Source organism: Gobio gobio (assembly GCF_949357685.1).
Source record: "Gobio gobio genome assembly, chromosome: 25".
In the NCBI taxonomy this organism is placed as follows: Eukaryota; Metazoa; Chordata; class Actinopteri; order Cypriniformes; family Gobionidae; genus Gobio; species Gobio gobio.
Window position 1 is genome coordinate 7,626,682 of NC_137121.1, and position 21,942 is coordinate 7,648,623.

A 21,942-nucleotide genomic window follows, 5' to 3' on the forward strand; every position below is an offset into this window, starting at 1 on the left:
CTGTAAGACCTCCGTTCATCTTCGGAACACAAATTAAGATATTTTAGTGTAAATCTGATGGCTCTGAAAGGCCTCCATTGGCACAATGGCACGGTTCACTCTCAAGACCCTTAAAAGGCACTAAAGACGTCGTTACAAAGTCCATCTCACTACAGTGGTTCTACAATAACTTTATGAAGTGACGAGAATAGTTTTTGTGCGCAAAAAACCCCTAAATAACGACTTATATAGTGATGACCGATTTCAAAACACGGCATCATGAAGCTTCGAAGCGTTATGAATCAGTGAGTCGAATCATGATTCGGATCGCGTGTCAAACTGCTGAAATTTGGCGATCCAAACTGCTCATTCGACTGATTCATAACGCTTCGAAGCTTCATGAGACAGGGTCATGGGCAGCCAAGGCTCATTGATGCATGTGTGGAGCGAAGGCTGGCCCGTGTGGTCCGGTCAAACAGACGAGCTACTGGAGCTCAAACTGCTCAATAAGTTAATGCTGGATCTGATAGAAAAGTGTCAGAATACACAGAGCATCTCAGTTTGTTGTGTATGGGGCGGCATAGCCGCAGACCAGTCAGGGTGCCCATGCTGACCCCTGACCTCCGCAGAAAGCCCAACAGTGGCACGTGAGCATCAGAACTGGACCACGGAGCAATGGAAGAAGGTGGCCTGGTCTGAGGAATCACGTTTTCTTTTACATCACGTGGATGGCCGGGTGTGTGTGTGTGGCTTACCTGAGGAACACATGGCACCAGGTGCACTATGGGAAGAAGGCGAGCCGGCGGAGGCAGTGATGCTTTGGGCAATGTTCTGCTGGGAAACCTTGGGTCCTGCCATCCATGTGGATGTTACTTTGACACGTCCCACCTCCCTAAGCATTGATTAGAGCAGATAATGCTCCTGACACAAAGCACAAATGCTTCAGGAATGGTTTGAGGAGCACAATGAGTTTGAGGTGTTGACTTGGCCTCCAAATTCCCCAGATCTCAATCCAATTGAGCATCTGTGGGATGGGCTGAACAAACAAGTCCGATCCATGGAGGCCCCACCTCGCAACTTACAGGACTTAAAGGATCTGCTGCTAACATCTTGGTGCCAGATACCACCACACAGCTTCAGGGGTCTAGAGGAGTCCATGCCTCGACGGGTCAGGGCTGTTTTGCCAACACACACACACACACACACACACACACACACACACACACACACACTTGTATACAAACTTTTTTGATAGACGTGATTAATCGATTTGACATCAGTCTGCCTGTCTTTCTCATCTTTCTCCAGTTCTCCCTAATGTGCACGTCTACCAGATGTCCCTCATCATCATCAGAGAGAGAGAGAGAGAGAGAGAGGATGAAGAGGAAGAACAGCTGGAATAATGGATTCCCATTCCCACAGAGAGAAGGACAGGAAGTTACAGTAAAACTGGACAGTGTGAGAGTGAAAGGCAAAATGATTCATTCGGCCTACTTCTTCACCTTGTTTAGAAAGGCAGAGAACAATAAGAGGATAACGGAAAAACACGAGGGTGAGAAAACGTTAAAAGTCTCTTCAGGATGAACTCCAGGGACACGTGCTACACGGATCAGACATTTGCCTCTCGTTACCTTTGGCAAAACACTGAATGACCCTTGAGAATGAATGCCATCCTCTCATCTGTTTGTCTCATCTACATATACACTGACAACAAGGACAGCTCCTAATAAGGTACGCAGAGCCAGTCTTGCTGTAAATATCCCTGCGGCCTGAGGGAGAGAGAGAGAGAGAGAGGGAGCGGAAGGGAGGGCGGAGAGGAAAAGTCTGGAGCGGATGGATTGCGGCCTTATAAGGGTAAAGCTGCTCTTTTCCCAGGGTCTGGAACCCCAAACTCCGGCACAATGCCAAAGGGAAACAGAACAGGGTTTGGCGCCATCTAGAGCTTGACTAGTGTCATGACCAAGAGTTGCAAGAGTCCATTTACTTAAAGATAATAGTTCACCCAAAAATGAAAATTACACCATGATTTACTCCCCCTCAAGTCATCCTAGGTGTGTATGACGGTCTTCTTTCAGACGAAAACAATCAGAGTTATATTAAAAAATGTCCTGGCTCTTCCAATCGTTATAATGGCAGCCCAAAAAAGTGCATCCATCCATTATAAAAGTACTCCATATGGCTCCAGTGGGTTAATAAAGGCCTTCTGAAGTGAATCGATGGGTTTGTGTATGAAAAATATCCATATTTAAAACTTTATAAAGTAAAATATCTAGCTTCCGGAGGATCGCCTGTCGTATTCAACTTAAGGAAAAAGCATAACTGGCACGACGACGATATGTCGGACGTAGCATAGGCATTTTGAATTTACTTTGTAAAGTTTTAAATATGGATATTTTTCTTACAAAACTTCATTGATTCTCTTCAGAAGGCCTTTATTAACCCCGTGTGGAGTACGTTTATAGATGGATGCACTTTTTTGAGCTTCAAACTCAATGGACACCAAAGGCTATTTATTAATATAACTCTTATTGTATTCGTCTGAAAGAAGAATGTCATATAGGCTACACCTATAGGCTTGAGGGTGAGAAAATGATGGGAGAATTTTCATTTTTGGGTGAACTACCGTATCCCTTTAAAGTAACTTTCATGTTTTGTTGTGTAGCCTACACAACATAAATAGAGCCTTTTCACATTTTTTTTCCTCAGAAGCGAAAACCGTCATAGTTGGGTAAACTTCTATAGGCTAGTTGTGAATGAGAGACTACATTCAATATATTTTTGTTTGAACAACTTTCAAAAGAGAGAGATTGATATGATAACGGCAGTCAGAAGAGAGAAAGATGTCAACTTAACCGACAGCCGCTGTATTTGAAACACCTTCACCTTATTTTTTTTAATTATTATTTTTCTAATATATATATATATATTTTGTAATTTGATGCAAAGGTAATCTAAGTATAGTGTTAGAAATGATATGACATTCATTTAAAAATATAAAAATATAAAAAACTTCGCAGGATTTACAATGCTGATGACCGTTAAAACGCGTCATCACAGTCTGTTGAAAAACGTCCGTTGCCAGGGTGATCCATCCCTCAAGCATTAACATTTACTTTACTTAATTTATTACTTACCTTATTTACATTTTAATTTACTCTGACAACTTGCCAAGCGTGAACGCATCCTTGAAGCAACTTTCACGTTTTGTTCTACAACATAAATAACGAAAATAACTTATGAATTTTGTCGGGGGTCCATGGAAAAGTCTAGAGAGAAGTGTAAGAGAGAAAAGTAATAAGAATAAAGTATGTAAATAAATAAATTAAATTGAAATAAATGAATAAAAGTGTTAGTTAAAAATATTAGTTCGTTATTAATCTATGAAATACATTAAATTATATTAAAATCAAGAAATTTACATTTGGAATAAAATATATAAATTAGATTAAAATAAAATATATACATGTAACAGTGCATTACTATAGTGAATACAAAATTATATAATAATGTAACGTAATAGAAACTAATATTCGATGTTTTTTTCTGCCATTATTCAGACAACAGCTCTGATTTTAGTACAAGGTGACTAACACTAAAATAACCTCAGCAAAAAATAAAGAAAACATTTATCACAAAACTATGATATGACCCATTTTAAAGCAAATCACATTAGAAATGTGGTCTTTATATTATAACGAAGGATTCTTTGGAGGCATTTGTTCACTTTTTTTTATTTTAAAAAGGGAGCCAAGTACTTGACCAATCAGAGACGCTGTTCGAGCGCAATCCCGCCCTTTCCAATCACGTGTCTGTTGCTCCGCCTCTTTTTTCACGTCCGACGAGGGGACGCACAACAGATGTTTGATACACCAGTAAGTACTGAAGTTTTATCACGAAGCTTGTTTCTGTTAAATGAGTAACTTCATTGTTTTGATCGTTAGTCAAAGTGAGTCATTTGAAAGGATATAGTGGGATCTCAGCTGTGTTTGTTTGCATTGGTAAAGCTTTTATTTTGGTTACGGTGATCAAAGTGCAGTTGTCACGGGTTTAAAAGGCACCTACAGTAAAAGTATAGGAGTAAAGCGCACAAAAACATGTAAATAATAATAATAATAATAATTTTGAAAGAATATTAATGCATTTTGCATAGTTTTTATGCATCATTTTCATAATTATGACTATATGTTAAGTAAAAATTAACATAATAATGAGATTTGCTGACCGTAGTTATGAGGTTTTACAGGGTTCTGTCTGTGGTTATGATTTTCAGTTTAACTGTTATATATATTTTTTGTCACATGATCTCAAATGGCTCAAAATCCCATCTCTCCTCATCTTTTCCAGATGTTTTTCTTTTGAAAAACGGCAGAACTGCCCAAAAATGACCTCTGACCCTGTCGACCCGTACATCTTCACCTCCGACACTCTGCCCTCTGACCCTCGCTTCATGCCACCGCTGGTCAACGGGCTGCTGGGATGGAGAGTGTTTGATTCAATTATGCATATGGGCGGGGTTTATAACGGTGAAGGCGGGACTTGTCACCGCGGCAACATTCCATGTCCATTAGCAGTTCAAGTGATGACGGCAGAAGTGGGACGACACGTGTACAAGTTAGACATGCACACGGGTTAGAACACACACACACACACACACCCACACACACACACACACACACACACACACACACACACACACACACACACACACACACACACACACACACACACACACACACACACACACACACACACACACACACACACACACACACACACACACACATGATACTGCATTCAAACACATACTACAAGACTCTCTCTCTCTCTCTCTCTCTCTCTCTCTCTGTGTATCAGGTATTTTCTCTCATACCGTGGTCACGCCTCGTTTCGAGGCCGCTCAGGTTTTGTACGCTCACCGGCATCAATCAAACCTTCTGGTCATGGAAGTTCTCCTCAAGCGCTCGGAAACCAGTGCCGAACCAATCACGGTTCAGCTAGAGAGCTCTTTCAAACCCCACAGTGATGACATTGATTTCCAGAATGCACCAGACTACAAGGGTGGGAGGTACATCCACTTTATAATATTTGCATACTGAATTGCAATTGGTGTGTTCGTCTTCAGCCATGGCTGGATTTAGCCGCTTGCAGTCTTGGAAAAGTTTGTGTAATTTACCTCAGATAAAGTGGAGTCAGTGTTTCAGCAACAGAAAAACGTTTCATTCAGTACTTTATGTGCTACTTAAAGGGGTGGTAAAACACGATTTCACTTTTCTAACTTTAGCTAGTGTGTAATGTTGCTGTTTGAGCATAAACAACATCTGCAAAGTTACAACGTTCAAAGTTTAAAGCAAAGGGAGATATTTGCTTTTAAAGAAATCCGTTTCTAAGGACTACAGCAAACGGCCGGTAGGGACTACAGACATTCCTCCAGGATCTCTGACATCACCAGCCCCAATATTTACATAAACCCCTCCTCCGAGAATATTAAATAAGGGGGGCGAGGCCATTTTGTATCGCTGTGGGGAAGAGTTGTTGTGGTAAAGTTAGTAGGCTTGAGTGTTGTTGCCGCAATGCCGACGAAACGCTGTTATTTTCATCCGGATTGCAGGTCAACTTTGTTCAGCCTTCCTAGGGACGGGGGAGTTAGGGATCAATGGTTAAAGTTTATTTTTAACTCGTTTCTTCATAATTATTACCCAGATCTCGCTCCCTGTGCTGCACATTTCACGGAGGAAAGCTTCCACAATCTTCGCAAGTTCAATGCAGGATTCGCACAACGGCTTGTCCTGAAAGATGGATTTAAAAACAGAAGCTTTTTACGGGCCACAACCTGTAAGTCGGATTTGTTTTTCGTCGATGTGTTTTCCTGTAATAGTTCGTATTATTAATTGTACGTTGTAGCAAAGAAGTAAACAAATGACAACGCTTGTTAAATGCTCATTCATACTTAACGTTATCCGACAAACACCTAAAGTTACAAACTTTTTTTAAAATCTCAACAGTGAACTTGGCATTAGTGTAAATGATTCTTTGATTAGAGCTTTTATGTATTGTTTATCTACAGGCATGCTAAACATGGTTCTGTGTGTGATTTGGCTACTAGTAAAGCCAATGTTTAGTGTTCGTTTTGGGTTAATAGTTCATGCGACAGATATTTGGCTATAATCGTTCTAAAAATACAAAAGTAACAGTGCCGATCACTATAGATCCGCAGTCTTTACTCTTGAGGAATGAACAGGTTCTGCTCGATCATCTTCACTAAAATGTTCTGGGTCCAATTCGGGCTCAAATTGGTATGGTTTTATTGACGCCATTGTTTCTAATACTACCAAAGCACAGTCTACAGTAAAGGGAAGGGGTGTGACGTTTCCGATAAACGTGCACTAGGCGGTTAGCGAATCACAACACACTGGGCCAGCTAACCAATCTGAGCCCATTGCGTACTTTTGAGGGACCGGCTTCATAGAACCCGGAAACCATCAGACCGTTTTTACAAGGAGGGACAGAGCAGTGTAGAATAAAGGTCAAATATATGAAAAATATGCAATTTTTTAAAAACGAAGCATGAACACATGTTACAGTGCACCCCACAAACACAATCAAGCCTTCGAAAGAATGTGTTTTACCACCCCTTTAATACAGGGCCTGTACAATAACAATCAAACACACATAAACACTTCATGTGTCAGCAGACCCTTTCTTCTCTTCAGGCATATTTTTGGACAGACCGTCTCTTCAGAGACTCCTGGAGGAATCCGTCCATTTGTGCACCTGCTCTGGACGCCCATCCCATCTACTCTTACCCTCCCGCCCGACCAGAGCCAGTCCAGCTGGGTTTTCCTGGTTGCCCTTGCTGAGAGTGACATGAGCGCCAAATCATGTTTTGATACTGGTTTGGGGCTTATTGATACTGGTGACTTACGCCCCTCCCACCTGAGGAGTTGGGCGGAGCTTTGGAAGGGGAGCAGCATTGAGGTGGTGGGAGCAGAGACCCTGAACCGTGCTCTGATTGGCTGCATGTTTTATCTTCTCAGTTCTTTCCCATCTTCAATTAAGGAGGCAAACGGAGCGTTTGTGTTTGGAGGGGTCAGTCCTGGGGGTTTGTCCAACGGGAGCAAAGATGAGGATTACCTTGGGCATGTGTTCTGGGACCAGGTGAGTTTAAAGTCAGCATGAAATCGAATTTTACAATTCGTATTTTTATATTTAATATTGTAGTGTTTACTATAACTGATTTATCTGTGCACTTCATTCATTTTTAAAAATTAATTTACCCATATAATCTTTAATCAAATACGTTAACTTTCCCTCCCCCATCGAAACGACTTCTCTTCTCTCCCGGTCATGTGCTATTTCTCGGTGTACACAATACCTTCTTCAGGAAGGACTTGAGGCAAAAAGAGAGAAATATATGAGAAATAAAAGCTTTTTTTTTGTAAAAAGTACTCAATATAGTCAGACAAACAGCTTGTTGTGACTGCTCGCACTGAGGAATGCAGTGTGTGTGAATGCGCTTACGGCGCGCCCCCTTATAAGGGAGAGCTGAGAAAAAACTTTGACAGAAATAAAGCCATAAAAGGCTTAAAATAAGTTAAATCTGTAGCATAAACCAGCGAAAAGTGAGGAAATATGCTCAGTAACATGTAGAAAAGATTTAGAGAGATAATACATTTATTTAAGAGATAGATCAAGTTTTTCTCCACAACTGAGTGCAAACTGGCATTCAAATATGCCTCCATTTTGTTAGCAACGCCCAACTTCCAACGATCCAATCAATTCCCAATGAACAAAATCAAGCCCCGCCCTACATTTGTTCTTGTTTGAGAAGCCGTTTCACTCGGATATACGTCACAATAAGGAGAAAAAGACGATCTCAACTTCCGTTTCACGCCAACTTTAAAGTAGAGATAGACTTTTCTTCCATATTGTGACGTATTTCCAAGTGAAACGGCTTCTCAAACAAGAACAAATGTAGGGCGGGGCTTGATTTTGTTCACCGGGAATTGATTGGATGGTTGGGGATTGCTATTGGTGGATGTCATTCAAGAGAAGAGATGAAGATGGAGGGGAAGTTATTTTAACATTAAACATCTCTCTGGCTCCCCCTGCAGGACACATGGATGTACCCCAGTGTTGCGCTCTTTTATCCCAGTCTGGCCAGGGCTGTACTGGAATACCGTGTGGGAACAGTAGAAGGTGCCCGAGCAAACGCCCAGCAGATGGGCTACAAGGTGCAGTGGGTAATCGGGTGTTGTTTTTGAATTATATGTATCTTTATATACTCTTATATTCCGTTTTCCTTCCCATTTAATCAGGGATTGAAGTTTGCGTGGGAGAGTGCGGTAACGGGCCGTGACGTTTGTCCAGAGGACATTTATTCCCAGCAGGAGATCCACATCAACGGAGACGTGGTTCTGGCTTTCCAGCAGTACTTCTATCTCACACAGGTACAGATGATACACTCGGAAACACTCCTACACCTGTACCAGAAATGCAGCTTCTGTGTCTCCTCCATCATCACACAGGACCTGGAGATGTTCAAAGAAGGGCGGGGGAGTGAGGTGGTGTGTGGGGTTGCTGACTACTGGGTTTCACGGGTCACATGGGACCCTACTGACCAGCAGTACCATATCAAAGGTAAACCATGTGTGTAAAAGATGAACACATATTTAATGAAAATTACAAATGTTGTCTTTACAACTGAAATAAGTTTAAGTAAAGTCATTAAAATGAAAAGTTTATTTCAAACTAAGACTGAAATAAAAATAAACAAATTAAACAAAATAAATTAATTAAATTAATTAATTAAAAACATTATAAACAATAAAACTGAAAAAATTGGCAAAAGCACATAACAAAATTACTCATTTAGAATGACTGAATTAAACAAAAAAAACCCCTGAAAATATCAAAATTAAAAATATTAATAACAAAAATATGATATAGTGTATAGTATATATTAGTACATAAATAATACTAAAACAACACTGGTCATGACATCATTGGTCATGCATGTATTCAGATGCTTGGATTAATGGCTGAAGTGGCACAGAATGCTTTGAATTGACACCATTTTGCATTTTTTTATGATTTACATTTTTTTATTGCACATTCAGGGTTTGAAAACTAATTAAATAATAAAATGTATAATGAAATTAATTAAAAATAAAGTAAATAATACAATGTATGTATATATATATATATGAATACTAATTAATTCATAAAATAATTAATAAATAAAGAAAAATGAACAAAGTGAAATGACACATTAGAACCAGTGTAAACTGGTCAAATGTCTTGTTTTGATATGGTGATGTACTCTTCTTTGTGGTTTTTGTGTTGCTTATCTGTTAGGTGTGATTCCTCCTGATGAGTACTACTTCACTGTTGACAACTCAGTGTTCACCAATGCTGTCGCCCAAAGCAGGTGTGTGTTTGTGTTTATAATCACTCATGATTTGAACAAATCCCTAACCCTCAGTGCACTTGTCCTTACCGTTAATGCTACAGACAGGAATGACGCCTCAAATTGTGTGATAGATGTGCTGTTACTTTTATAAGCAATCAAACTTACGATCCAGTGGACGATAAAACAACCAAAAAATACTGAGTATTGAAATATTACTCAGAATGAACATATTTGAGATGTTTTTCTTTCGTTCTGTCCAATGTTTAGTCTTCAATTTGCTGTGGAGTTGTGCGGCCTGTTAGCTCAGACGGCTCCTCCCACATGGCAGGACGTTGCTGATAAGATCAAAATTCCCTTTGACCCAGAACTGAAGTATCACCCAGAGTTTGATGGCTACAAGCAGGGTGAGATGCCCTCTTCAGCCTCATGTTCATGTTGTAGTAAATGTCATTATATCATAGGCCAGATTCACCTTTCTAAACAAGGACACCTCAGAAATTGAGCACCGCAGGAATGAGTCCTAAAACCCAGAAATTAGTTCATTGTTGAACTTCCAGTTCCCTTGTCCCAAGGTCAGTGTCAGTAGGTCAATTTCAGTAGGTCAATGTCAGTTGGTCAGTGTCAGTAGGGCAATGTCAGTTGGTCAATGTCAGTAGGGCAATGTCAGTTGGTCAATGTCAGTTGGTCAGTGTCAGTAGGTCAATGTCAGTTGGTCAATGTCAGTTGGTCAGTGTCAGTTGGTCAATGTCAGTAGGTCAATGTCAGTAGGTCAATGTCAGTTGGTCAATGTCAGTAGGTCAATGTCAGTTGGTCAATGTCAGTAGGTCAATGGCAGTAGGTCAATGTCAGTTGGTCAATGTCAGTAGGTCAATGTCAGTTGGTCAATATCAGTAGGGCAATGTCAGTTGGTCAATGTCAGTTGGTCATTGTCAGTTGGTCAATGACAGTTGGTCAATGTCAGTAGGGCAATGTCAGTTGGTCAATGTCAGTTGGTCAATGTCAGTAGGGCAATGTCAGTAGGTCAATGTCAGTAGGGCAATGTCAGTAGGGCAATGTCAGTAGGTCAATGTCAGTAGGTCAATGTCAGTAGGGCAATGTCAGTTGGTCAATGTCAGTTGGTCAATGTCAGTAGGGCAATGTCAGTAGGTCAATGTCAGTAGGGCAATGTCAGTAGGGCAATGTCAGTAGGTCAATGTCAGTAGGTCAATGTCAGTAGGGCAATGTCAGTAGGGCAATGTCAGTTGGTCAATATCAGTAGGGCAATGTCAGTTGGTCAATGTCAGTTGGTCATTGTCAGTTGGTCAATGTCAGTAGGTCAGTGTCAGTTGGGCAATGTCAGTAGGCCAATGTCAGTTGGGCAATGTCAGTAGGGCAATGTCAGTAGGTCAATGTCAGTAGGTCAGTGTCAGTTGGTCAATATCAGTAGGGCAATGTCAGTAGGGCAATGTCAGTTGGTCAATGTCAGTTGGTCAATGTCAGTAGGTCAATGTCAGTAGGGCAATGTCAGTTGGGCAATGTCAGTAGGGCAATGTCAGTAGGGCAATGTCAGTTGGGCAATGTCAGTAGGGCAATGTCAGTAGGTCAATGTCAGTAGGTCAGTGTCAGTTGGTCAATATCAGTAGGGCAATGTCAGTAGGGCAATGTCAGTTGGTCAATGTCAGTTGGTCAATGTCAGTAGGTCAATGTCAGTAGGGCAATGTCAGTTGGTCAATGTCAGTTGGTCATTGTCAGTTGGTCAATGTCAGTAGGTCAGTGTCAGTTGGGCAATGTCAGTTGGGCAATGTCAGTAGGGCAATGTCAGTAGGTCAATGTCAGTAGGGCAATGTCAGTAGGGCAATGTCAGTTGGGCAATGTCAGTAGGGCAATGTCAGTAGGTCAGTGTCAGTTGGTCAATATCAGTAGGGCAATGTCAGTAGGGCAATGTCAGTTGGTCAATGTCAGTTGGTCAATGTCAGTAGGTCAATGTCAGTAGGGCAATGTCAGTTGGGCAATGTCAGTAGGGCAATGTCAGTAGGTCAATATCAGTAGGGCAATGTCAGTAGGGCAATGTCAGTTGGTCAATGTCAGTTGGTCAATGTCAGTAGGTCAATGTCAGTAGGGCAATGTCAGTTGGTCAATGTCAGTAGGTCAATGTCAGTAGGTCAATATCAGTAGGGCAATGTCAGTTGGTCAATGTCAGTTGGTCAATGTCAGTAGGTCAATGTCAGTTGGTCAATGTCAGTAGGTCAATGTCAGTAGGTCAATGTCAGTTGGTCAATGTCAGTTGGTCAATGTCAGTAGGGCAATGTCAGTAGGTCAATGTCAGTTGTTCAATGTCAGTTGGTCAATGTCAGTTGGTCAATGTCAGTAGGGCAATGTCAGTAGGTCAATGTCAGTTGGTCAATGTCAGTTGGTCAAAGTCAGTAGGTCAATGTCAGTTGGTCAATGTCAGTAGGTCAATGTCAGTTGGTCAATGTCAGTAGGTCAATGTCAGTTGGTCAATGTCAGTAGGTCAATGTCAGTTGGTCAATATCAGTTGGCCTCATTTACATTTAAAGGTACACACAAAAACAGCGTTTTTTTGCTCACCCTCAAAAAGTGGCAATTTTAACATGCTATAAAAATGATCTGTGGGGTATTTTGAGCTAAAACTTCACATACACACTCTGGGGACATCAGAGACTTATTTTAGATCTTGTAAAAAGGTGCATTATAGGACCCCTTTAAAAAACTCTAATAATTAAATTGATTGTAAAACTGTTTTATGGTGTAATGTAAGAATTTCATGTAGAATATTTTGTTTATTGGCATTTTTCTTTTAAATGTTGTATTCTTTGTTGCAAATTAAAATATTGATATATTTCTGAAGGTACTGGTGTGTGCGACTGCTTCATATTCCACAGGAAGTCAAGTCAAGCAGGCAGACGCAGTGTTGCTGGGATACCCACTGGCCCTCCCCATGACCCCAGAGGTCAGACGCAATGATCTGGAAGCATATGAGGCGGTCACAGATCCACTCGGACCAGCCATGACATGGGTAAGTCACACACACTATGCCGTACCCATCATGCTCTGCGTGGGATGTGTGTATTATGGGGGTTATGCACATCAAACTTCCATATTCTGTAAAACAGGTCGCATCGCTTCCGGTTCAGGTCTTTTGTACATGTCGTTTTACTCAAGATGCCTTCAAAGGAGCGAGCAAAGATGAGCATAACCGGTGTCCATCGCATGTGCAGATTGATATCTTCTCTCTCACATTTAGATGTTTAAATCGAATAAAACAGCAACAATAAAATAACTCGCTAGCTTCGCTGATTAACTTAAAGGGATAGTTCACACAAAAAATGACAATTCTGACATTAATTACTCACCCTCGTATCTTTCCGAAATGTTGTTTCAAATGATGTCTTTATTACCTTTCTGAGGATTGAAAGTGGTAGTTGCGTAGACTGTCAATGGGGGGACAGTAATCTCTCAGATTTCATTAAAAATATCTTCATTTGTGTTTCAAAGATGAATGAAACGGATTTGGAACGACATGAGGGTGAGGAATTAAAGTTTTTATTTTTGGGTGAACTATCCCTTTAAGAGTCCATAGATCACTTTCTCAGACAAGCGGATGCTATGAGACTTGTTTTTGACGTTCAACATAAAGCCTATTATTATCTGTGAATCCAAATTTGTTTTTGTTTTTTTTTGCACAGTAAAAAATTGTAAATTGTGCAGGAAGTGTAAATATGTGTATATATATGTGTGTGTGTGTGTGTGTGTGTGTTTGTAGGGCATGTTTGCGTTAGGTTGGCTTGAACTTGGAGAGACTGAAAAAGCCAAAAACCTTCTGCAGAAATGCTTCAAAAATATCCAGAAACCCTTTCAGGTACGTCCCAGCCCTCTCTCAGCAGATGCCAGCGCGTCTCACACTATATTTGGGTAACACTTCATTTTTAGGGTTCAATTCTCACTATTAACTAATTAGCATGCATATTACAATTGATTAGTACTTATAAAGCACATATTAATGCGTTATTCTGCATGACCTTATCATCCCTTAATGCTACCCAATACCTAAACTCAAACGCTACAAAATCTACCTTACTAACTATTAATAAGGAGTTTATTGAGGCAAAAGTCATAGTAAATAGTGAATATGTGTTCACCATACTAAAGTGTTACCTATATTTGCATACTATTTACTTTATTTTTGCTGTATGCAATATGTATGCAATGCAATATTTCCGAATTAAGTATGCAAGCAGAGGACATTTTATGGAAACCATATCCCACAATGCAATGCAGAAGTTGTTTTCCTTTTTCAGTGTAATGAATAAAGTCGAAACCTTATCAAACACGATTTTTTTTTAAATTAAATTCATTACTAGTGTATCACGATTCCACAAAATATTAAATGGCACATCAGTTTTCAACACTGATAATAATCATAAATGTTTCTTGAGCATCTAATCATCATATTAGAATGATTTCTGAAGGATCATGTGACACTGAAGACTGGAGAAATGGCTGATAATTCAGCTTTGATCACAGGAATAAATTACATTTTAACATATATTTAAATAGAAAACTTATAAAATAGAAAAGTTATTTTAAATTGTAATATTTCACAATGCTTCAGCGAAAAAATCTTTAAATTTTGACTTTAAAAAACCCCAAATCATTTGGCGTTGCATAAGATGATAATAAAATATAAATTATAAAATCCCACACTATTTGATTAAATTAAAATAAAAACTGCATAATAAATGTATTTATTTTTTAGATGAAAACATCTTGCTTGAGTTTTTCATGAAATTGCGATAAAAAAGTCAGAATTGCGAGATAAAGTTGCAATTAACTTTTTTTATTCTGTGGCAGAAACAAGCTTTCATAGATGATCGCAGAAATAAATATGCAATATAATGGGGTCATGTGACAACAAATAAACATTTATTGTTACATACAGTACTATTTAAAAAAATAAACGGCAGTATTTATTTATTTGATTTGATTTATTTAACCAGGAGGTCCCATTGAGATATTAAATCTCTTCTTCCAGGGAGACCTGGTCAAGACGGCAGCACATAGAGTTTCATACATAACCACAAAAACAATCATACAAAGCAATTAATAAACATAAAATAAAGAAAAGCACTTTGCAAGAGACATTTAAAAGTACTCAGAGGTGGCAGTATGTCTAGTTTAACTATATTTTGCATATCATTCCAAGCCCAGGGAGCACAAAAAGAAACTATATGCTAAAGTATACTTTACATCGTACACTATATCTATAAAGCAGTACTCTCTCTCTCTCTCTCTCTCTCTCTCTCTCTTTGTGCAGGTGTGGAGTGAGTCGGCTGATGGCTCTGGGTGTGTGAACTTCCTCACCGGTATGGGCGGCTTTCTGCAGGCCGTGCTGTTTGGCTACACTGGCTTCAGGTGATAAAATCACTGCCAGCTTGAAAAGAGAGAACGTCTCTTTATCACATCTGGACTTCACTCTGTGTGTGTTGTACCTGTCCTGTGTTGCACAGAGTGCAGAAGGAGCATCTCGCCTTTGCTCCGCTGCTCCCACGGGACGTGGATGCCCTCAGTGTGAGAGGTGTGAGTTATCTTGGCAACAAGATGGATTGGTTGGTAAAGAGTGCGGAAGTGAGTGTTTCGGTGAGGAAGTCTGGGAGCAAGGAGCCGTTCGCTCTGGAAATTGTCCTGAATGCTGGAAATACAATCCCACTTATTCCAGGTAATAAACAAACGTAACGGACCAACAACAGATGATGAATAGAAATTAAGGGTGTTTGTTATGGCCATGTATTAATATTTTTAATTAAATATCTTCCACAGGACAGTCAGTGACGTTTCTCCGGCAGCCTGGTCAGATCCGTAAAGTGAATGCCGGTTTTACTGCTCACCGGTCTGATGATCCACGTCACAAACCAGCTGTCTGATGTTTGCTTGTGTATTGGGATTTCTTCCACATTTTTGGAAATGTTAATACTTTTTTATAAACACTTTATCAAGACTTTGACGTACACTAGTATGGTACAGTATATTCAAAAAATACCACATTTTACTGTAATAATGTACTATTATGCCAAATATTTGAATTATATTATTATTATTGTTACATGAATCACTCTGGGAATACTGAGAAATCTGTTAACAATACAATTATTGATAAGGTAGGCCTAATTGTATTTTTTTGTTGTTGAAAATTGACCTAAATCAATAAGTTGCCTTCCTTGCTTTATTAAATCTCATAGTTTGTAGTTTTATCTGAGTGATTTTCGGCAAACACTTTTATAATAAACAGCAAAAATGTTAAATCTATAAGGTATTCAGAAATATACTGATTAATGTAATGTTTTTATTCATATTAAAATGAATAAAAACACGTTTTTAATGATTATTTCTCTTGAAATATCACAAACACAATAAAACCAAGACATTTATTAGTATTGCAAGTAATTTAATTTGAAATAACATTTTCAAATCCACAAAACTTTAAAAACTACATTTGTGTCACTGCAAATCACGTTGTTGTCAAGAGTAGTTTCGTGCTATGTCGTGTTCTTTCGGTAATTTCCGTTTTGATTCGGTAATTTCCGCTTGCTCTCCTTCCTGTGTTGATCCCCGTCCCCAGTAAAGGCACTCGGAGGCCATTATCCTGCAACCATTTTCTTTTCTTTTACACCCTAAGAAAAACAATCGTTTTAATAAATCCGTAATCTATTCGTGGAAGTTGACTAAGCGCTTTTTGGATACCTGCGCGTTTACAAATCGCGAGGGACGTGCACCTCTCGACAATCCTTCGGATAATTTCGGCTGCTTTCGTGCGCCGCTGTTTTGAAATGGACGCGACTGAACCGGCGGCGAAAGCGCTCGAGCTGGGCGACGCGTCCGAGAGCGTGTCTGCGGGAGAGGCTGTGGGTTCGGATACCGAATCGGAGGCCGAAGTCGCCACGATGACTGTAATGAGTGAAGCGGGAAACATCGACATCGCCGAATCACTGCCGAACCCGGACGATGCCGAAGCGGCGTATGCGGGTGAGTGTGCGCATGCGCATCAGCTGATTTTGTGTTTATAACGAAGAGTTGATTATTGATTACAATGAAAGTCAATTTTCCTGAACATCATACGCATTTTCTTTGAACCATCATGCATTTAATTACCTTTATTCTCTGATATATAGCATAAGGTTTGTTTAAACAACGTTGATATTATTATTATTATCATTAATACTCGTTTGAGGAAACATTGTCATTACATTAAAAATCAAACTCTTAGCAGTATTCAGAAAGCAACTGCTAAAAAGTACCATGGTATTTGTTTTTAATACTTTGGAGTACCATGTAAATAACATAGTGCATGAATATGAATATTAATATTATGAATATGATATTAAGCAGAAAAGCTGTTTTCAACATTGATTATAATGAGGGCCATTATTAATAGTTTTTGTAATAAGTACTAATATTAATTCAGCTGCTAATCATCTTATCAGAATGTTTTCTGAAGGATTATGTGACACTGAAGACTGGCGTAACGATGCTGAAAATTCACAGGAATCAATTACATTTGACAATATATTCACATAGAAAACAGTTATTTTATATTATAATACTATTTCACAGTTTTTACTGTGAAAGTAAACAGTTTTTACTATTTTTTAACAAATAAGTGCAGCCTTGGTGAGCATAAGCATAATATTTAAAAATCATAATGCTGAACTTTTGTGTAGTGTATGTGGTTCAGTATTGCCGCCTACCCAAAGTCATATAAAGTTTGAAACAGCTTGTGTTTTTTCTTGCAGAGGTCACAGCCGTCACTGTTGGGGACGTTCAGAGTTCAGATGAAACTGTGTTCACGTCCACAGTCACCACAGCAGCGTCGCTCCCTGAACACATGCTCGTAAGACAGAAAACTCTTTCTCATTTCAGAGTACGTTCACATGACGTCTGGTCTGGTCCGCCTCAGCGGTCTAACGGCATTAATTCATTATTAAACAAGATCTCTGATTTTACCACCCAGAAAATGTCAGGTGGTGCAACCATATATTCATTTAAAATAATATACATATATATATATATGAATCACTGTAGTGTCTAAAATGCATATCACATGGTAAATTCCCTTTCCATTTCTTCCAATTCATATAAACGGACACTTTTCTATGTGTTCAAACACCCAATTTTCTATAAGGAGTTTTATGTTTAAAAATATATATATTTGTATACATTATGTAATGGTTTACCTTTAAATTTCTTACTTAATTTTGCAATTGCAGTGGGAATTGATACTTTTAAATGTAAATTTGCTGGTCGCACCACCTGACATTTTAGGTCTTTGAAACACCACAACTCAAAAAGTCAATTGAATAAAAAAAAAAAAAAGGGTTTCTTATAAAGGAAATATTTTAGATCAATTTGACATGTGACATGTATTTATAAAAAAAGAATTTTTAGGAAAATAATGAATTCGGACACAAAAAATACATGTCATGTCATTGACCCATAAACCCAAACTGTGGTACTGTGTAGTAACTATATTATTCATATAGCATTATAAAACTATCTTAGATGCCCAAAAATATTTAGTTTTAATAATAATCGCCAAACACTTGAATAATAAATAAGCTATTTAATAATGTCAATAACCTTATTGTAATGTTTTATTAATCTGAAAATATATGCATTACGCATTTTACTATATTTCTTTAGTTCTCTTATAGCTTGATTTTATTTAGGCAATTTTTTTTGTTTTATTAAGTTTTTTTTTACTTTTATTGAACCTCTTCAAATGAACCAAAACCACAGTACCATGTGATTACTATATTTGTATTCATATGTAATATATTTTATTTTGATAATTTCCACCAAATACTTTCATAATGAGTGTCAATAAATAAATAAGTTGTTCAATAATGTTTATTCATCTGAAAATATATAGTATACATTTTACTATATTTTTGTAGTTCTCTTCTGGCTATAATTGATTTTTTCATCATTTTATGTTTTTTTTCCCCCTCTATTGAACCTCTTCAATTTAGAAAAAAACTGTACTGTATGATTAGTATATTCATATACCATCATAATATCAGCTTAGATGTTCAAAAATGTTTGATTGTGATAATTTCCGCCAACAACAAAAAGGTATTCAGTAGGGCTGTCAAAAGATTAATCGCGATTAATCGCATCCGAAATAAAAGTTTGTGTTTACATAATATATGTGTGTGTACTCTGTTAATTATTATTTATATATAAATACACACACAAGCATGTATATATTTAAGAAAAATATATTATTTTTATATATAAAACATTTATATTTATATTATAGATTATATAAATGTATATACAGTATATACATGCAAATATTTCTTAAATATATACATGAATGTGTGTGTGTGTATTTATATATAAATAATAATTAACAGAGTACACACACATATATTATGTAAACACAAACTTTTATTTTGGATGCGATTAATCGCGATTAATCTTTTGACAGCCCTAGTATTCAGTAATAATAACCTTATTGTAATGTTTTATTAATCTGAAAATATATGCATATTAAAAATACGCGTTTTACTATATTTTTGTAGTTCTCTTGTAGCTTGATTTTATTTAGGCCATTTTTTTTGTTTTGTTATTTTGTTAGTTTTTTTTTACTTTTATTGAACCTCTTCAAATGAACCAAAACCAAAGTACCATGGGATTACTATATTCATATGTAATATATTTTGATAATTTCCACCAAAGACTTTCATAATGAGTAAATAAATAATTTGTTCAATAATGTTGATAATGTTTTATTCATCTGAAAATGTATACATATGCGTTTTACTATATTTTTGTAGTTCTCTTCTGGCTATAATTGATTTTTTTACCTCTATTGAACCTCTTCAATTTAGAAAAAATCTGTACTGTATGATTAGTATATTCATATACCATCATAATATCATCTTAGATGTCCAAAAATGTTTGATTTTGATCATATCTGCCAACAACAAAAAGGTATTCAGTAATATTGATAACCTTATTGTGATGTTTTATTCATCTGAAAATGTACGCATATCAAAATGATGCGTTTTTCTGTGTTTTTGCAGTTCTCTTCCAGCTAAATTTATTTAGCTTTTTCACTATTTTTTTATTAAACCGTGGTACTGTATGATTCCTATATTCATATACCATGATAAAACCATATTACATGTCCAAAAGCATGGTAATGGTTAATGTGTTTTGGATCAGATGTAATATTTCTCAACTGATTCCTGCAGACGGGCAGAACCACGCTTCAGATCGGAGACAGTCTGAGTACCCAGAAGGCCACGCTGATCGTGGTGCACACGGATGGGAGCATCGTGGATGCCACAGGCCTGAAAGGCACCGCGACACCAATGACACCCGGTGCGTTTGAGTTTTAGGGACTAAATTGTAAATCTTAAACTTAATGAAATGCAGTATTTCCTTAAGTGTTTCTGTTTTTCCCTCTCAGGTCCCCAAACCCCGAGCACCCCTCTGACATCTGGACACGATAAAGACGGCTCGAAGTACAACTGGGATCCATCGGTGTACGAGAACGAGCTTCCTGTGCGCTGCAGGAACACGAGTGGGATTCTGTATAAAAACAGACTGGGATCAGGTACACAGCGGCCACATGGGGGCGTCAGACGCCTGCTGAAACTCACACATACAGCTGTGTCTGAAATCAACCCCTATAGCCTCATTCACTATTCACTACATTACTCCACTAATATAGCTCACTTGAGACTTAGCAAACTAGCTGCTCCAATAGTAATGAAAAGATTTATCTTGAACTCTGCCATGGATGTGTAAGGCGTAATTAAACAATTTAATAATCAATTAAAAAGGAATTGAATGAGTGCACTCGATAACGTCCTCTATGGTTTCGGACACCACTACAAATGGCTGTCCCCTCAAATAGTGCCTTATTTTAGGGTATAGGGGACAATTTTGGACACAGCCAGGGTATTGCCATATTTAATTTGTGACAGGAAAAGAAACAAGACTGTGAGGTCAAGAATTACAGTGTTTGTTCAGTGGGTTGTACTATTGTTTCACAACGATCCAATTGTTCAGCTGATGAAACGTTCCTGAAAAAACTCATGAACCATAAAACAGTTTTAAAGGTGCAGTATGTAGCATTTATGAGGATCTATTGACAGAAATGCAATATAATATACATAACTATGTTTTCAGTGGTGTATAATGAGCCGTTATGTTTTTATTCCCTTAGAACAGGGGTGTCCAAACTTTTTTTAAAGGGGGCCGGATTTGATGTTGTGGACATACCTGGGGGCCGGTCCCTTTTCTATTATATATATATATATATATATATATATATATTTGACAAAAGCTTGAGCTGACAGTAGAGTAGCTTGAGATAGGACACAGGAAATGTATAGATATTTAACAATATCTGTAAAACTTTCATCAACCAAAAAGTTTTAATGGGTGAAATTTTAATATTATTACGGAGTTAGAACTCTATTCTTATTTAAATTTAATAAGTGCTCTATTTAGATCACCACAGGTAAAACCACTACAAAACATGCTTTTCTGACTTGGTATTTCTGTCTTTTTTCCAGTCCAAATATCAAAAAATTCTTAAATCAAGATGCTTTTATTAAGGAAAATTACATATTTTTTCTTGATTCCTGGGGAAAAAATCTAAATAAATTGAGTTTTTGCTTGAAACAAACTAAATTATCTGCCAATGGATTAGAAAAATAATCTTCCAAAATCTTCCTTAAAGATTCCAAACAGAAACATTATTTTTCTTACTCCATTGGCAGATATATTTCCTTATAAACAAAAACTCACTTCAATTAAATAGTGTTTTCCAGAAAACAAGAAAAAATATCTAATGTCATTTAACTTATCTCGTAACATCTTTTAGATATAATTTTTAGATATATTTAGACTAGAAACAGGACAAAAATACTAAATGACAGCATTTTTTACAGGGCGCACAAGGCAAAAAGTTATATATATATATATATATATATGTATTTAGTCTATAGACATATAAATACAAATGCACAAAACTGCAAGTTTATGACAAAAAATAGTCTGCAATTTGGCCTTTATTACTCATGTCTACATTACAAATGAAATAAAATTAGATATTAACCTACATTTCTGACAAATTACCACGGTTACAGGTGTTACCACAGTAAATCCATGATAAACTCGAAATGCGAATTGTTGTTTGAAAGTGATTTTGAATCGGCTCAGCTGATTTGCACGTTAGTGTTGTTTATTAAGTCAGCGCTGTTTAACTGGATTTAAATTAAATCAAATCACAGAGAGATTCAGTACCGGAGACCTCAGCGCTGAACTCGAACACTTCTCACGGGCTTCGGAAGGCTGTTTAGTGGGCGCGTGATCGAGACACTCAGCTGGTAAAAACACATTTGTTCAGAGTCAGAGCTCGCGAGTTGCGCAGAGCACAAGTAGCGCTGTTTCGTTCTGCTTTGGGCGCTGCTTCCCTGGCCTAAAGTCTAGTACTGCCACCTTGCGGTGACATCGTGAAACTGCATGATTTGTAAATGATT

The 21,942-nt window shown here is 37.8% G+C and overlaps 2 protein-coding genes across 4 annotated transcripts in view; both read left to right on the forward strand.

The window, feature by feature from the left end:
- The first annotated feature begins 3,804 nt into the window (after positions 1-3,804).
- On the forward strand, positions 3,805-15,818 carry pgghg (protein-glucosylgalactosylhydroxylysine glucosidase). 3 transcript variants are annotated; one of them, XM_079808737.1, is made up of 14 exons: positions 3,805-3,851; positions 4,324-4,607; positions 4,834-5,044; positions 6,690-7,134; positions 8,091-8,210; positions 8,295-8,426; positions 8,505-8,616; positions 9,334-9,406; positions 9,656-9,792; positions 12,271-12,404; positions 13,152-13,247; positions 14,703-14,800; positions 14,896-15,104; positions 15,206-15,818. In XM_079808737.1, the coding sequence occupies exons 2-14, from the start codon at positions 4,361-4,363 to the stop codon at positions 15,307-15,309; spliced, it is 2,118 nt and encodes a 705-aa protein (XP_079664863.1). In that variant the 5' UTR covers positions 3,805-3,851; positions 4,324-4,360; the 3' UTR covers positions 15,310-15,818. The 3 variants fall into 3 exon arrangements, with proteins under 3 accessions (XP_079664863.1, XP_079664864.1, XP_079664865.1); XM_079808738.1 differs by having other exon boundaries at positions 3,843-3,977; positions 15,206-15,768; XM_079808739.1 differs by having other exon boundaries at positions 3,843-3,925; positions 15,206-15,768.
- Positions 15,819-16,002: 184 nt separating this feature from the next.
- The window catches only part of deaf1 (DEAF1 transcription factor), a 32,713-nt gene continuing 26,773 nt past the window's right edge, over positions 16,003-21,942 (forward strand). Inside the window, 4 exon segments of the mRNA XM_079808740.1 lie at positions 16,003-16,408; positions 17,176-17,273; positions 19,642-19,771; positions 19,860-20,006. Of these exon segments, the coding sequence (XP_079664866.1) occupies positions 16,213-16,408; positions 17,176-17,273; positions 19,642-19,771; positions 19,860-20,006 (571 nt within the window). The 5' untranslated portion in view covers positions 16,003-16,212.

Excerpts from the sequence above, each read along its gene's own strand:
- pgghg (XM_079808737.1), top strand. The coding sequence starts at position 4,361 with ATGACCTCTGACCCTGTCGACCCGTACATCTTCACCTCCGACACTCTG. Across the intron at positions 7,135-8,090 it reads GGCATGTGTTCTGGGACCAG|GACACATGGATGTACCCCAG; the intron begins GTGAGTTTAAAG and ends CTCCCCCTGCAG. Across the intron at positions 8,617-9,333 it reads CCAGCAGTACCATATCAAAG|GTGTGATTCCTCCTGATGAG; the intron begins GTAAACCATGTG and ends CTTATCTGTTAG.